Source organism: Pleurodeles waltl, chromosome 1_1 (assembly GCF_031143425.1).
Source record: "Pleurodeles waltl isolate 20211129_DDA chromosome 1_1, aPleWal1.hap1.20221129, whole genome shotgun sequence".
Lineage (NCBI taxonomy): Eukaryota > Metazoa > Chordata > Amphibia > Caudata > Salamandridae > Pleurodeles > Pleurodeles waltl.
In genome coordinates, this window is record NC_090436.1 from 15312535 (window position 1) to 15330374 (window position 17840).

At 47.3% G+C, this 17840-nt stretch overlaps 1 protein-coding gene across 1 annotated transcript in view; it reads left to right on the forward strand.

Annotated features, from left to right (window-relative positions):
* Positions 1–17840, forward strand: part of LOC138288056 (nucleophosmin-like) — a 248665-nt gene that overhangs the window by 26030 nt on the left and 204795 nt on the right. The window contains exon 2 of the mRNA XM_069229299.1: positions 17250–17343. Coding sequence (XP_069085400.1) covers positions 17250–17343 — 94 coding nt within the window. The remainder of the gene's footprint in view (positions 1–17249; positions 17344–17840) is intronic.

Sequence of the window (17840 nt, forward strand, 5' to 3'; positions counted from 1 at the left end):
TAGGGTGGTTAGGGGATACTGTGATACCCCTTTTACCTGTTGTTGGAGAGGGATCCTGAGTTTTCAGGCCTTCTCTCCTTTGCTTTTTCATTTCAGTAGAAATGAGAGGGAACAATTCCTCTGGGATGCCCAACATGTCTGCATGGCCATAAAACTCTACATCGGCCCAACCTGAGGCCTCTAGGTCATTACCTAAGAAACAGTCTACAGGTAAGCTAGGTGATACCACCACCTGCTTAGGGCCAGTAACTCCACCCCAACTAAACTGAATTATAGCTAAGGGAAGAAACTTAGTGGAGTTATGGACATCAATAATCTTATACTGTTGTCCAATGATGTGTTGATCAGGGTGCACTAGGTTTTCAGTCACCAAAGTGATACTGGCACCTGTGTCCCTGTAGGCCAAGGCCTCAACACCATTTATTGAAACTGTCTGCCTGTACTTATCCATTGTAAGGGGACAAGCAGCCAGTGTGGCAAGGCCAATGCCACTAGTTGTGACAGAAACTGTCTTGGGACTGACTACCCCAGTTTCTACTATGGACCCATAGGTGTAGGAGGCTGGACTGGCTTGTAGTGAGTACCAAGGGGTACTTGCACCTTGCACCAGGCCCAGTTATCCCTTATTAGTGTATAGGGTGTCTAGCAGCATAGGCTGATAGATAATGGTAGCTTAGCAGAGCAGCTTAGGCTGAACTAGGAGACGTGTGAAGCTACTACAGTACCACTTAGTGTCATATGCACAATATCATAAGAAAACACAATACACAGTTATACTAAAAATAAAGGTACTTTATTTTTATGACAATATGCCAAAGTATCTTAGAGTGTACCCTCAGTGAGAGGATAGGAAATATACACAAGATATATATACACAATAGCAAAAATATGCAGTATAGTCTTAGAAAACAGTGCAAACAATGTATAGTTACAATAGGATGCAATGGGGAAACATAGGGATAGGGGCAACACAAACCATATACTCCAAAAGTGGAATGTGAACCACGAATGGACCCCAAACCTATGTGACCTTGTAGAGGGTCGCTGGGACTATTAGAAAATATGAGAGTTAGAAAAATAACCCTCCCCAAGACCCTGAAAAGTGAGTGCAAAGTGCACTAAAGTTCCCCTAAGGACAAAAGAGTTGTGTTAGAGGAATAATGCAGGAAAGACACAAACCAACAATGCAACAACTGTGGATTTCCAATCTAGGGTACCTGTGGAACAAGGGGACCAAGTCCAAAAGTCACAAGCAAGTCGGAGATGGGCAGATGCCCAGGAAATGCCAGCTGCGGGTGCAAAGAAGCTTCGACTGGACAGAAGAAGCTGAGGTTTCTGCAGGAACGAAAAGGGCTAGGGACTTCCCCTTTGGTGGACGGATCCCGCTCGCCTTGGAGAGTCGTGCAAAAGTGTTTTCCCGCCAGAACGATGCCAACAAGCCTTGCTACACGCAAATCGTGCGTTTGGCGTTTTTGGAAGCTGCTGGGGCCCAGGAGGGACCAGGAGGTCGCAAATTGGACCTGCAGAGAGAGGGGACGTCGAGCAAGACAAAGAGCCCTCACTGAAGCAGGTACCTCCCAGAAAAGTGCCAGAAACAGGCACTACGACGATGCGTGAAACGGTGCTCGCCGAAGTTGCACAAAGGAGTCCCACGTCGTCGGAGACCAACTTAGAAAGTCGTGCAATGCAGGTTAGAGTGCCGTGGACCCAGGCTTGGCTGTGCACGAAGGATTTCCGCCGGAAGTGCACAGGGGCCGGAGTAGCTGCAAAGTCGCAGTTCCCAGCAATGCAGCCCAGGGAGGTGAGGCAAGGACTTACCTCCACCAAACTTGGGCTGAAGAGTCACTGGACTGTGGGGGTCATTTGGACAGTGTCGCTGGATTCGAGGGACCTCGCTCGTCGTGCTGAGAGGAGACCCAAGGGACCGGTAATGCAGCTTTTTGGTGCCTGCGGTTGCAGGGGGAAGATTCCGTCGACCCACGGGAGATTTCTTCGGAGCTTCTGGTGCAGAGAGGAGGCAGACTACCCCCACAGCATGCACAAGCAGGAAAACAGTCGAGAAGGCGGCCGGATCAGCGTTACAGAGTTGCAGTAGTCGTCTTTGCTACTATGTTGCAGGTTTGCAGGCTTCCAGCGCGGTCAGCGGTCGATTCCTTATCAGAAGGTGAAGAGGGAGATGCAGAGGAACTCGGCTGAGCTCATGCATTCGTTATCTAAAGTTTCCCCAGAGACAGAGACCCTAAATAGCCAGAAAAGAGGGTTTGGCTACCTAGGAGAGAGGAAAGGCTACTAACACCTGAAGGAGCCTATCAGCAGGAGTCTCTGACGTCACCTGGTGGCACTGGCCACTCAGAGCAGTCCAGTGTGCCAGCAGCACCTCTGTTTCCAAGATGGCAGAGGTCTGGAGCACACTGGAGGAGCTCTGGACACCTCCCAGGGGAGGTGCAGGTCAGGGGAGTGGTCACTCCCCTTTCCTTTGTCCAGTTTCGCGCCAGAGCAGGGGCTAAGGGGTCCCTGAACCGGTGTAGACTGGCTTATGCAGAATTGGGCACATCTGTGCCCAACAAAGCATTTCCAGAGGCTGGGGGAGGCTACTCCTTCCCTGCCTTCACACCATTTTCCAAAGGGAGAGGGTGTCACACCCTCTCTCAGAGGAAGTTCTTTGTTCTGCCATCCTGGGCCAGGCCTGGCTGGACCCCAGGAGGGCAGCTGCCTGTCTGAGGGGTTGGCAGCAGCAGCAGCTGCAGTGAAACCCCAGGAAGGGCAGTCTGGCAGTACCAGGGTCTGTGCTACAGACCACTGGGATCATGGAATTGTACCAACAATGCCAGGATGGCATAGAGGGGGCAATTCCATGATCATAGACATGTTACATGGCCATATTCGGAGTTACCATGGTGAAGCTACATATAGGTAGTGACCTATATGTAGTGCACGCGTGTAATGGTGTCCCTGCACTCACAAAGTTCAGTGAATTGGCTCTGAACAATGTGGGGTCACCTTGGCTAGTGCCAGGGTGCCCTCACACTAAGTAACTTTGCACCTAACCTTTACCAGGTAAAGGTTAGACATATAGGTGACTTATAAGTTACTTAAGTGCAGTGTAAAATGGCTGTGAAATAACGTGGACGTTATTTCACTCAGGCTGCAGTGGCAGGCCTGTGTAAGAATTGTCAGAGCTCCCTATAGGTGGCAAAAGAAATGCTGCAGCCCATAGGGATCTCCTGGAACCCCAATACCCTGGGTACCTCAGTACCATATACTAGGGAATTATAAGGGTGTTCCAGTAAGCCAATGTAAATTGGTAAAAATGGTCACTAGCCTGTCAGTGACAATTTGGAAAGAAATGAGAGAGCATAACCACTGAGGTTCTGATTGGCAGAGCCTCAGTGAGACAGTTAGTCACTACACAGGTAACACATTCAGGCACACTTATGAGCACTGGGGCCCTGGGTTACCAGGGTCCCAGTGACACATACAACTAAAACAACATATATACAGTGAAAAATGGGGGTAACATGCCAGGCAAGATGGTACTTTCCTACACAACCCCCCCCCCAAACGAAGGACAATAAGACTAGCTATTACCTGATGAGTCTTCATTGTCTAAGTGGAAATATCTGGAGAGTCCATCTGCATTGGAGTGGCTACTCCCAGGTCTATGTTCCACTGTATAGTCCATTCCCTGTAGGGATATGGACCACCTCAACAATTTAGGATTTTCACCTTTCATTTGTTTTAGCCAAAGTAGAGGTTTGTGGTCTGTCTGAACAATGAAGTGAGTGCCAAACAGGTATGGCCTCAACTTCTTCAGAGCCCAGACCACAGCAAAGGCCTCCCTCTCAATGGCAGACCAACGCTTTTCTCTAGGGGTCAACCTCCTACTAATAAAAGCAACAGGTTGATCCTGGCCCTCAGAATTAAGTTGTGATAGGACTGCCCCTACTCCTAATTCAGATGCATCAGTTTGGACATAGAATTTTTTAGAGTAACAAGGGCTTTTCAGGACAGGTGCAGAGCACATGGCCTGCTTCAGCTCCTCAAAAGCTTTCTGACAGCTTGCTGTCCATAATACCTTTTTAGACATTTTCTTGGAAGTGAGGTCATTAAGAGGGGTTGCAATGGAGCCATAGTTCTTAATGAACCTCCTGTAATACCCAGTGAGGCCTAGGAAGGCTCTCACCTGAGTCTGAGTGGTAGGGGGAACCCAATCAATAATTGTTTGGATTTTCCCCTGAAGTGGTGCAATCTGTTCCCCACCAACAAGGTGTCCCAGATAAACCACCTTACCCTGCCCTATCTGGCACTTTGAAGCCTTGATAGTGAGGCCTGCCTTTTGCAGGGCCTCCAAAACTTTCCATAGGTGGACCAGGTGATCATCCCAGCTGGAGCTAAAGACAGCTATATCGTCCAAATATGCTGCACTGAAAGCTTCCAGCCCTTGCAGGACTGTGTTCACCAACCTCTGAAAAGTGGCAGGTGCATTTTTCAAACCAAAAGGCATTACAGTAAACTGGTAATGTCCTCCAATGGTAGAAAATGCAGTCTTAGGTTTAGCATCTTCTGACAATTTGATCTGCCAATACCCTGCAGTCAAATCAAAAGTGCTTAGATACTTGGCAGATGCCAGTGTATCTATGAGCTCATCTGCCCTGGGTATAGGGTGAGCATCAGTTTTGGTTACCAAGTTGAGACCTCTATAGTCTACACAAAACCTCATTTCCTTCTTTCCATCTTTAGAATTGGGTTTTGGTACCAGTACCACAGGAGAAGCCCATGGACTGTCAGAGTGCTCAACCACTCCTAGTTCCAACATTTTCTGAACTTCTTGCTTTATGCAGTCCCTGACATGGTCAGGCTGCCTATAGATCTTACTTTTGACAGGTAAACTGTCTCCAGTATCTATAGTGTGCTCACACCAAGAAGTGGTGCCTGGCACAGTAGAGAAGAGTTCTGAAAATTGTCCTAGGAGATTTATGCAATTATCTTTCTGCTCAGCAGTAAGACAATCAGCCAAAACTACACCTTCCACAAGAGCATCTTGTTCTGTGGAAGAGAAGAGATCAGGTAGAGGATCACTGTCTTCTTCCTGTCCCTCATCTGTTGCCATGAGCAGGGTGAGATCAGCCCTGTCATAGTAGGGTTTCAGGCGGTTGACATGGAGCACCCTAAGGGGACTCCTGGCAGTGCCTAAGTCAACCAAGTAGGTGACTTCACCCTTCTTTTCAACAATTGTGTGGGGTCCACTCCATTTATCTTGGAGTGCTCTTGGGGCCACAGGCTCCAAGACCCACACTTTCTGCCCTGGTTGGTACTGAACCAAAACAGCCTTCTGATCATGCCATTGCTTCTGGAGCTCTTGGCTGGCCTGAAGGTTTTTACTGGCCTTTTTCATGTACTCAGCCATCCTTGATCTGAGGCCAAGTACATAATCCAAAATATCCTGCTTAGGAGCTTTTAAAGGTTGTTCCCAACCCTCCTTTACAAGTGTGAGTGGACCCCTAACAGGGTGTCCAAAAAGAAGTTCAAAGGGGCTGAAGCCCACTCCTTTCTGGGGTACCTCCCTGTAGGCAAAAAGGAGGCATGGTAGAAGGATATCCCATCTCCTGCGGAGTTTTTCAGGGAGTCCCATAATCATGCCTATGAGAGTTTTATTAAATCTCTCCACCAGTCCATTTGTTTGTGGATGATAGGGTGTTGTGAACTTGTAAGTTACACTACACTCCTTCCACATGGCCTTTAAGTATGCAGACATGAAATTGCTTCCTCTGTCTGATACTACTTCCTTTGGGAAGCCCACCCTGGAAAATATTCCCAGGAGGGCCTTTGCCACTGCAGGAGCTGTAGTGGTCCTTAAAGGAATAGCTTCAGGATATCTTGTGGCATGGTCCACTACCACTAAGATAAACCTATTGCCTGAAGCAGTAGGAGGGTCAAGGGGGCCAACTATGTCAACCCCTACCCTTTCAAAGGGAACCCCAACCACAGGCAGTGGGATAAGGGGTGCCTTTGGAGTGCCACCTGTCTTGCCACTGGCTTGACAGGTTTCACAGGACTTACAAAATTCCTTTGTGTCCTCAGACATCCTAGGCCAATGAAACAATGGTACCAATCTGTCCCAAGTTTTCATTTGACCCAGGTGCCCAGCTAAGGGAATGTCATGTGCCAGTGTTAGGAGGAACTTTCTGTACTCCTGAGGAATCACTAATCTCCTGGCAGCTCCAGGTTTAGGATCCCTATGCTCAGTGTACAAGAGGTTGTCCTCCCAGTAAACTCTGTGAAAGTCACTGACATCCCCATTAGCCTGTTTGACAGCTTGCTGTCTGAGACCCTCTAATGTGGGACAGGTTTGCTGTGCCACACTCAGCTCCTCCCTGGCAGGCCCCCCTTCACCCAAAAGCTCAGCAGTGTCTGCTTCCAGCTCCTCTGGTGTAGGTTCTGCACAGGGAGGGAATTCTTCTTCCTCAGAAATTGAATCCACTGTAGAGGGAGGGATAGTAGGAAGTGGTTTGCTTCTACTAGCCCTAGCTTTAGGGAGCACTTGGTCCATTGTTCCAGGATCCAAGCTTCCCTGTCCTTTTTGCTTTTTGGCCTGAGCCCTTGTCAAAGCAAAAATATGCCCTGGGATGCCCAGCATTGCTGCATGGGCCTCCAACTCCACATCTGACCAAGCTGATGTCTCCAAATCATTCCCTAATAGACAGTCTACAGGTAAATCTGAAGCTACCACAACTTTCTTTGGACCAGTTACCCCCCCCCCAGTTGAGATTTACAACAGCCATGGGGTGGCTTTGTGTTATGTTGTGAGCATCGGTTACTTGGTACTGGTGTCCAAGTATGTGTTGTTCAGGGTGCACCAGTTTCTCAATCACCATTGTGACACTGGCACCTGTGTCCCTGTAGGCCTGGACCTCAACACCATTTATTAGGGTTAGTTGCTTGTACTTCTCCAAGTTATGGGGGCAAGCAACCAAAGTGGCTAAATCAATAGCCCCTTCAGAGACTAAAGTAGCCTCAGTGGTCTCCCTAATCAGACCAACCCCAACTAAATTACCAAAAGTGAGCCCAGCTACTCCCTTGGATTGGCTATTAGTAGGTTTGCTCCCACCACCACTGCTATTAGTAGGGACACTAGGTGTAGCAGTAGGGGTTGTAGTGGTAGGAGCTGTGGTGCCTTTCTTTGGACAACTGGGATCTGTTGTCCAATGGCCTTTTATTTTACATAAATAGCACCATGGTTTCTTTTCCTTGTTCTGATTAAAGGAGGATTTGGGCCCACCACCCCCACCAGAGTGTTTTTGTGGGCCTGATGAAGACTCATTTTTAGATTTGTCCCCACCCTTGTCAGAAGACTTACCATCCTTCTTTTTGTTGCCATCTTTGTCACCCCCTGTATGAACTTTTCTGTTCACTCTTGTTCTGACCCATTTGTCTGCCTTCTTTCCCAATTCTTGGGGAGAGGTCAGATCAGAGTCCACCAAGTACTGGTGCAACAAATCAGACACACAATTATTAAGAATATGCTCTCTCAGGATTAAGTTATACAGGCTGTCATAATCAGTAACTTTACTGCCATGTAACCACCCCTCCAAGGCCTTCACTGAATGGTCAATGAAATCAACCCAGTCTTGTGAAGACTCCTTTTTGGTCTCTCTGAACTTTATCCTGTACTGTTCAGTGGTTAAGCCATAACCATCCAGGAGTGCATTCTTAAGAACTTGGAAATTATTGGCATCATTTTATTTCACTGTAAGGAGCCTATCCCTACCTTTTCCACTAAATGATAGCCATAGGATAGCAGCCCACTGCTTTTGAGGGACATCCTGTACAGCACAGGCCCTCTCAAGTGCAGCAAACCACTTGTTAATGTCATCCCCCTCCTTATAAGGGGGAACTATCTTGTGCAGATTCCTGGAATCATGCTCTTTTGCAGGATGACTATGGGGAATACTGCTGCTGCCACCATGGGTATGTAAACCCAACTTCTGTCTTTACTTCTCTAATTCTAAAGACTGTCTATCCAAATCCAGCTGTTGCTTCTTGAGCTTCAGTCTGGTTTGTTCCACTCTCAATCTATTGAGCTCCCTTTCTAACAATCAGTCATCAGGGTGGGTGGGAGGGACATTTCTAGATACAGAGGTATGATGGGAATGAACAGAAGGAGACCTGTCCCTTACAGAGGGCACCCTAACAGCTTGGCTACCAGCATAATGTGAGAGCACACCATCAGTATGGTGTGATTCAACCTCTGTACCAACTATGCTAGACTGTCTAGTAATGGGCAGGCTGAGAAGTTTCTTTCCTGAACCTTTTCCTGGGGGAGTCCCTGGATCAGATTGAGAACCATTAGCTACTTTTTCACCAGATTGGGCACTTATGGCCTTATCTTGTACTCTAAGCATATTAATTAATAGTTCTAAGGAAGGATTCTTCCCTACACTCAAACCTCTCTCTATGCAGAGACTCCTTGCTCCTTTCCAGCTAAGGTGATCATATGCAATTTTGGACAGTTCAACATTTTGGCCTGTACCAGACATTTTTAAAGAGAGTTAAAGTGATAGAAAAAAAGAAAAAAAGTTTTCAGAACTTTTTGGAAAGACAGAAAAAACTTTTTAAACTTTTAAGAACTTTTTGAAAGTTTAGGAGTACTTTTCAGCACTTAGAAAAGAGTGAAAAGAGGAAATGCAAAACTTTTTTGGCTATGTGTATATACACTGACCTTGTTTTGTATATTTTTCTCTTATGAAAAGTACAATGACAAGAGTGGTAAGTAGTCTCAAGCACTTATCCCACCACTGCACAACCAATGTAGGAGGCTGGACTGGCTTGTAGTGAGTACCAAGGGGTACTTGCACCTTGCACCAGGCCCAGTTATCCCTTATTAGTGTATAGGGTGTCTAGCAGCATAGGCTGATAGATAATGGTAGCTTAGCAGAGCAGCTTAGGCTGAACTAGGAGACGTGTGAAGCTACTACAGTACCACTTAGTGTCATATGCACAATATCATAAGAAAACAAAATACACAGTTATACTAAAAATAAAGGTACTTTATTTTTATGACAATATGCCAAAGTATCTTAGAGTGTACCCTCAGTGAGAGGATAGGAAATATACACAAGATATATATACAAAATAGCAAAAATATGCAGTATAGTCTTAGAAAACAGTGCAAACAATGTATAGTTACAATAGGATGCAATGGGGAAACATAGGGATAGGGGCAACACAAACCATATACTCCAAAAGTGGAATGTGAACCACGAATGGACCCCAAACCTATGTGACCTTGTAGAGGGTCGCTGGGACTATTAGAAAATAGTGAGAGTTAGAAAAATAACCCTCCCCAAGACCCTGAAAAGTGAGTGCAAAGTGCACTAAAGTTCCCCTAAGGACAAAAGAGTCGTGTTAGAGGAATAATGCAGGAAAGACACAAACCAACAATGCAACAACTGTGGATTTCCAATCTAGGGTACCTGTGGAACAAGGGGACCAAGTCCAAAAGTCACAAGCAAGTCGGAGATGGGCAGATGCCCAGGAAATGCCAGCTGCGGGTGCAAAGAAGCTTCAACTGGACAGAAGAAGCTGAGGTTTCTGCAGGAACGAAAAGGGCTAGGGACTTCCCCTTTGGTGGACGGATCCATCTTGCCTTGGAGAGTCGTGCAGAAGTGTTTTCCCGCCAGAATGATGCCAACAAGCCTTGCTACACGCAAATCGTGCGTTTGGCGTTTTTGGACGCTGCTGGGGCCCAGGAGGGACCAGGAGGTCGCAAATTGGACCTGCAGAGAGAGGGGACGTCGAGCAAGACAAAGAGCCCTCACTGAAGCAGGTAGCACCCAGAGAAGTGCCAGAAACAGGCACTACGAGGATGCGTGAAATGGTGCTCGCCGAAGTTGCACAAAGGAGTCCCACGTCGTCGGAGACCAACTTAGAAAGTCGTGCAATGCAGGTTAGAGTGCCGTGGACCCAGGCTTGGCTGTGCATGAAGGATTTCCGCCGGAAGTGCACAGGGGCCGGAGTAGCTGCAAAGTCGCGGTTCCCAGCAATGCAGCCCAGGGAGGTGAGGCAAGGACTTACCTCCACCAAACTTGGGCTGAAGAGTCACTGGACTGTGGGGGTCACTTGGACTGCATCGCTGGATTCGAGGGACCTCGCTCGTCGTGCTGAGAGGAGACCCAAGGGACCGGTAATGCAGCTTTTTGGTGCCTGCGGTTGCAGGGGGAAGATTCCGTCGACCCACGGGAGATTTCTTCGGAGCTTCTGGTGCAGAGAGGAGGCAGACTACCCCCACAGCATGCACAAGCAGGAAAACAGTCGAGAAGGCGGCCGGATCAGCGTTACAGAGTTGCAGTAGTCGTCTTTGCTACTATGTTGCAGGTTTGCAGGCTTCCAGCGCGGTCAGCGGTCGATTCCTTATCAGAAGGTGAAGAGGGAGATGCAGAGGAACTCGGCTGAGCTCATGCATTCGTTATCTAAAGTTTCCCCAGAGACAGAGACCCTAAATAGCCAGAAAAGAGGGTTTGGCTACCTAGGAGAGAGGAAAGGCTACTAACACCTGAAGGAGCCTATCAGCAGGAGTCTCTGACGTCACCTGGTGGCACTGGCCACTCAGAGCAGTCCAGTGTGCCAGCAGCACCTCTGTTTCCAAGATGGCAGAGGTCTGGAGCACACTGGAGGAGCTCTGGACACCTCCCAGGGGAGGTGCAGGTCAGGGGAGTGGTCACTCCCCTTTCCTTTGTCCAGTTTCGCGCCAGAGCAGGGGCTAAGGGGTCCCTGAACCGGTGTAGACTGGCTTATGCAGAATTTGGCACATCTGTGCCCAACAAAGCATTTCCAGAGGCTGGGGGAGGCTACTCCTCCCCTGCCTTCACACCATTTTCCAAAGGGAGAGGGTGTCACACCCTCTCTCAGAGGAAGTTCTTTGTTCTGCCATCCTGGGCCAGGCCTGGCTGGACCCCAGGAGGGCAGCTGCCTGTCTGAGGGGTTGGCAGCAGCAGCAGCTGCAGTGAAACCCCTGGAAGGGCAGTCTGGCAGTACCAGGGTCTGTGCTACAGATCACTGGGATCATGGAATTGTACCAACAATGCCAGGATGGCATAGAGGGGGCAATTCCATGATCATAGACATGTTACATGGCCATATTCGGAGTTACCATGGTGAAGCTACATATAGGTATTGACCTATATGTAGTGCACGCGTGTAATGGTGTCCCCGCACTCACAAAGTTCAGTGAATTGGCTCTGAACAATGTGGGGTCACCTTGGCTAGTGCCAGGGTGCCCTCACACTAAGTAACTTTGCACCTAACCTTTACCAGGTAAAGGTTAGACATATAGGTGACTTATAAGTTACTTAAGTGCAGTGTAAAATGGCTGTGAAATAACGTGGACGTTATTTCACTCAGGCTGCAGTGGCAGGCCTGTGTAAGAATTGTCAGAGCTCCCTATAGGTGGCAAAAGAAATGCTGCAGCCCATAGGGATCTCCTGGAACCCCAATACCCTGGGTACCTCAGTACCATATACTAGGGAATTATAAGGGTGTTCCAGTAAGCCAATGTAAATTGGTAAAAATGGTCACTAGCCTGTCAGTGACAATTTGGAAAGAAATGAGAGAGCATAACCACTGAGGTTCTGATTGGCAGAGCCTCAGTGAGACAGTTAGTCACTACACAGGTAACACATTCAGGCACACTTATGAGCACTGGGGCCCTGGGTTACCAGGGTCCCAGTGACACATACAACTAAAACAGCATATATACAGTGAAAAATGGGGGTAACATGCCAGGCAAGATGGTACTTTCCTACAATAGGTGAACCCAACTACACCCTTAACTTGACTGTTGCCAGCAGTCCCACCACTAGTACCACTACTGCTAGGGGCACTAGAGCTTGATGTATCAGTGGTGGTAGGCTCAGGGGGTTTACCTGGACAGGACTTATCCCCTGGCCTATGGCCTCTATTTTTACACACAAAGCACCAAGGCTTTTTAAATTGTGTAGGTTGAGAAGAAGAGGAAGAATTCGTTTTATCCCCACCCCCTGAAGAGTGTTTAAGATTTGAAGTGGGATCTTTGGTTTTACCCTTATCCCCATGCTTATCTTAAGATTTTTCACCATCTTTCTTCTTGTTGTTCTCTTTGTCACCCCCTGTATGAACATTTCTGTTCACCCTTGTTCTGACCCATTTGTCTGCCTTCTTTCCCAATTCTTGGGGAGAGGTCAGATCAGAGTCCACCAAGTACTGGTGCAACAAATCAGACACACAATTATTAAGAATATGCTCTCTCAGGATTAAGTTATACAGGCTGTCATAATCAGTAACTTTACTGCCATGTAACCACCCCTCCAAGGCCTTCACTGAATGGTCAATGAAATCAACCCAGTCTTGTGAAGACTCCTTTTTGGTCTCTCTGAATTTTATCCTGTATTGTTCAGTGGTTAAGCCATAACCATCCAGGAGTGCATTCTTAAGAACTTGGAAATTATTGGCGTCACTTTCTTTCACAGTAAGGAGCCTATCCCTACCTTTTCCACTAAATGATAGCCATAGGATAGCAGCCCACTGCCTTTGAGGGACATCCTGTACAACACAGGCCCTCTCAAGTGCAGCAAACCACTTGTTAATGTCATCCCCCTCCTTATAAGGGGGAACTATCTTGTGCAGATTCCTGGAATCATGCTCTTTTACAGGATGACTATGGGGAATACTGCTGCTGCCACCATGGGTTTCTAAACCCAACTTCTATCTTTCCTTCTGTAGTTCAAAAGACTGTCTATCCAAATCCAGCTGTTTCTTTTTAAGCTTCAGTCTGGTTTGTTCCACCCTCAATTTATTGAGTTCCCTCTCTAACATTCTGTCATCAGGGTTGGTGGGAGGGACATTCCTAGATTCAGAGGTATGATGGGATTGAACAGAAGGAGACCTGTCCCTTACAGAAGCCACCCTAACAGCTTGGCTAACAGAAACATCACTACCAGTATGGTGAGAATACATGCTTTTGCTATGATGTGAGACAACACTATTTGTATGGTGTGGCTCATCATCATTACCAACTATGCTAGACTGTCTAGTAATGGGCAGGCTAGGAAGTTTCTTTCCTGAATCTTTTCCTGGGGGAGTCCCTGAATCAGATTGGGAACTATTAGGTACTTTTTCAACAGATGGGGCACTTATAGCCTTATCTTGTTCTCTAAGCATGTTAATTAACAGTTCCAAGGAAGGATTCTTCCCTACACTCAAACCTCTCTCTATGCAGAGACTCCTTGCTCCTTTCCAGCTAAGGTGATCATATGCAAGTTTGGACAGATCAACATTTTGGCCTGTGCCAGACGTTTTTAGAGAGAGTTAAAGTGATAGGAAAAGAGAAAAAAGTTTTCAGAACTTTTTGGAAAGACAGAAAAAAACTTTTTAAACTTTTAAGAACTTTTTGAAAGTTTAGAAGTACTTTTCAGCACTTGAAAACAGTGAAAAGAGGAAATGCAAAACTTTTTAGCTATGTGTACACACACTGAACTTGTTTTGTATATTTTTCTCTTATGAAAAGTACAATGGCAAGAGTGGTAAGTAGTCTCAAAGCACTTATCCCACCACTGCAAAACCAATGTAGGAGGCTGGACTGGCTTGTAGTGAGTACCAAGGGGTACTTGCACCTTGCACCAGGCCCAGTTATCCCTTATTAGTGTATAGGGTGTCTAGCAGCTTAGGCTGATAGATAATGGTAGCTTAGCAGAGCAGCTTAGGCTGAACTAGGAGACGTGTGAAGCTACTACAGTACCACAAGTGTCACTTGCACAATATCATAAGAAAACACAATACACAGTTATACTAAAAATAAAGGTACTTTATTTTTATGACAATATGCCAAAGTATCTTAGAGTGTACCCTCAGTGAGAGGATAGGAAATATACACAAGATATATGTACACAATACCAAAAATATGTAGTATAGTCTTAGAAAACAATGCAAACAATGTATAGTTACAATAGGATGCAATGGGGACACATAGGGATAGGGGCAACACAAACCACATACTCCAAAAGTGGAATGCGAACCACGAATGGACCCCAAACCTATGTGACCTTGTAGAGGGTCGCTGGGACTATTAGAAAATAGTGAGAGGTAGAAAAATAGCCCTCCCCAAGACCCTGAAAAGTGAGTGCAAAGTGCACTGAAGTTCCCCAAAAGACAAAGAAGTCGTGATAGAGGAATAATGCAGGAAAGACACAAACCAACAATGCAACAACGATGGATTTCCAATCTAGGGTACCTGTGGAACAAGGGGACCAAGTCCAAAAGTCACAAGCAAGTCGGAGATGGGCATATGCCCAGGAAATGCCTGCTGTGGATGCAAAGAAGCTTCTACTGGACAGAAGAAGCTGAGGTTTCTGCAGGAACGAAAAAGGCTAGAGACTTCCCCTTTGGTGGACGTATCCCTCTCGCCGTGAAAAGTTGTGCAAAAGTGTTTTCCCCCGAAAGAATGCCAACAAGCCTTGTTAGCTGCAAATTGTGCGGTTAGCGTTTTTGGATGCTGCTGTGGCCCAGGAGGGACCAGGAGGTTACAAATTGGACCAGGAGAGAGAGGGGACGTCACGCAAAACAAGGAGTCCTCTTAGCAGCAGGTAGCACCCGGAAAAGTGCCAGAAACAGGCACTACAAGGATGTGTGAAACGGTGCTCACCCGAAGTTACACAAAGGAGTCCCACGTCGCCGGAGACCAACTTAGAAAGTCGTGCAATGCAGGTTAGAGTGCCGTGGACCCAGGCTTGGCTGTGCACAAAGGATTTCCGCCGGAAGTGCACAGGGGCCGGAGTAGCTGCAAAAGTCGCGGTTCCCAGCAATGCAGTCTAGCGAGGTGAGGCAAGGACTTACCTCCACCAAACTTGGACTGAAGAGTCACTGGTCTGTGGGAGTCACTTGGACAGAGTTGCTGGATTCGAGGGACCTCGCTCGTCGTGCTGAGAGGAGACCCAAGGGACCGGTAATGCAGCTTTTTGGTGCCTGCGGTTGCAGGGGGAAGATTCCGTCGACCCACGGGAGATTTCTTCGGAGCTTCTAGTGCAGAGAGGAGGCAGACTACCCCCACAGCATGCACCACCAGGAAAACAGTCGAGAAGGCGGCAGAATCAGCGTTACAGAGTTGCAGTAGTCGTCTTTGCTACTTTGTTGCAGTGTTGCACGCTTCCAGCGCGGTCAGCAGTCGATTCCTTGGCAGAAGGTGAAGAGAGAGATGCAGAGGAACTCGGATGAGCTCTTGCATTCGTTATCTAAAGTTTCCCCAGAGACAGAGACCCTAAATAGCCAGAAAAGAGGGTTTGGCTACTTAGGAGAGAGGATAGGCTACTAACACTTGAAGGAGCCTATCAGAAGGAGTCTCTGACGTCACCTGGTGGCACTGGCCACTCAGAGCAGTCCAGTGTGCCAGCAGCACCTCTGTTTCCAAGATGGCAGAGGTCTGGAGCACACTGGAGGAGCTCTGGGCACCTCCCAGGGGAGGTGCAGGTCAGGGGAGTGGTCACTCCCCTTTCCTTTGTCCAGTTTCGCGCCAGAGCAGGGGCTAAGGGGTCCCTGAACCGGTGTAGACTGGCTTATGCAGAATTGGCCACATCTGTGCCCAAGAAAGCATTTCCAGAGGCTGGGGGAGGCTACTCCTCCCCTGCCTTCACACCATTTTCCAAAGGGAGAGGGTGTAACACCCTCTCTCAGAGGAAGTCCTTTGTTCTGCCATCCTGGGACAAGCCTGGCTTGACCCCAGGGGGACAGAAGCCTGTCTGAGGGGTTGGCAGCAGCAGCAGCTGCAGTGAAACCCCAGGAAAAGCAGTTTGGCAGTACCAGGGTCTGTGCTACAGACCACTGGGATCATCGAATTGTGCCAACAATGCCAGGATGGCATAGAGGGGGCAATTCCATGATCTTAGACATGTTACATGGCCATATTCGGAGTTGTCAATTGTGAAGCTACATATAGGTATTGACCTATATGTAGTGCACGCGTGTAATGGTGTCCCCGCACTCACAAAGTTCAGGGAATTGGCTCTGAACAATGTGGGGGCACCTTGGCTAGTGCCAGGGTGCCCTCACACTAAGTAACTTTGCACCTAACCTTTACCAGGTAAAGGTTAGACATATAGGTGACTTATAAGTTACTTAAGTGCAGTGTAAAATGGCTGTGAAATAACGTGGACGTTATTTCACTCAGGCTGCAGTGGCAGGCCTGTGTAAGAATTGTCAGAGCTCCCTATGGGTGGCAAACGAAATGCTGCAGCCCATATGGATCTCCTGGAACCCCAATACCCTGGGTACCTCAGTACCATATACTAGGGAATTATAAGGGTCTTCCAGTAAGCCAATGTGAATTGGTAAAATTGGTCACTAGCCTGTTAGTGACAATTTGATAGAAGTGAGAGAGCATAACCATTGAGGTTCTGGTTAGCAGAGCCTCAGTGAGACAGTTAGGCACCACACAGGGAACACATTCATATAGGCCACAAACTTATGAGCACTGGGGTCCTGACTAGCAGGGTCCCAGTGACACATAACAACGTACTGAAAACATAGGGTTTTCACTATTAGCACTGGGCCCTGGCTAGCAGGATCCCAGTGAGACAGTGAAAACACCCTGACATACACTCACAAACAGGCCAAAAGTGGGGGTAACAAGGCTAGAAAGAGGCTACTTTCTCACAGTGGTCTACTCTAGACCTTATTTATTCAAGTAATAAACCACATAATTATTGTTGAAACAGTTTTTTACACTCTGCGGTTGTGGATGAAGAATGTCCATAGCTTGACATTGCAGGTTTTTCACTGACTCAATGGCTGTTCACAGAGGGCGCAGGTTTAGATAAGTGCTTTCAGTCCTTCAGTTGTGATGTCTGGTTCCATTTTCCACTCTACTTGAGGGTGGTGCTGCTTGAATATGCGGTCTACCTCTGTGTGTGTCTTTAATCACAGACATCTTAATATTTCATTCTTTCCCTTGCATGTTTAACTGCCTTGAGCAGGTTTGCATTGTAGGTTTCTATATAATTTTACAGAACTCAGTGTAGCGCGCTATCCCCATGGATGGCGTTGGAGTGCACCACATGCTGGTGGTGTGTGTTATAAAATGCTACAGTAAAATGTACTATACAGTCCAGTTGATGTTTTTTTCTTCCATAAGTGGTCATTCTAGCTGTTGTATTTGCTGGCTTTGAATTTAACTCTCTCCCCAGTGGAGTGTATTGTATAGTGAGACCTTTCATTTCCGTTTGTAGCTCAGTCTTGGCGGATGTGCGCTCACTCCACCAGTCACGATCCGTCTGACGTCTCGGTCCGGGCCTGTTTACATTAGAGGCCAGCACGTCATTGGTAAATTGATTACTCCATTTTTCTAGTAACTTACATGAATGTCGTTTCTTTACTGACTGTTTCATCTGTGTTCTCTGTTAAAGTCTGAGCGGGTTATTTTGTTCTGCTGATGTGAATGATGGGTATCTTCACTATTGAAATGCAGTTCCTTGAGGACACAAAAATATGGACCTCGCCTCCTGCTGAAACGTTAACCAAAGAAGCAATAACTCAAAGGCTACAAATTATGTTGAAATGCTTGGCCCCGAGGCAACCAGCACCTGGGCTGCTTAACTACTGGTGTGGAATGTGCAAGTTATGAAAACACAGTAGATTGGAGACGTGGCACTCTACTAAACTCGTGTCACAGGAGAACAGCCAAGTATGATCTTTGACTGTGAGATGAACTTGAGCTGCTTGAGAAACACTCCCTTGAAGAGGCCATAGAAAGAGAATTCTGCTTTATTTTAGATGAACAGCTCAGCAGCTGTCAAGCTTTTTCATCTACTTTTTTATTG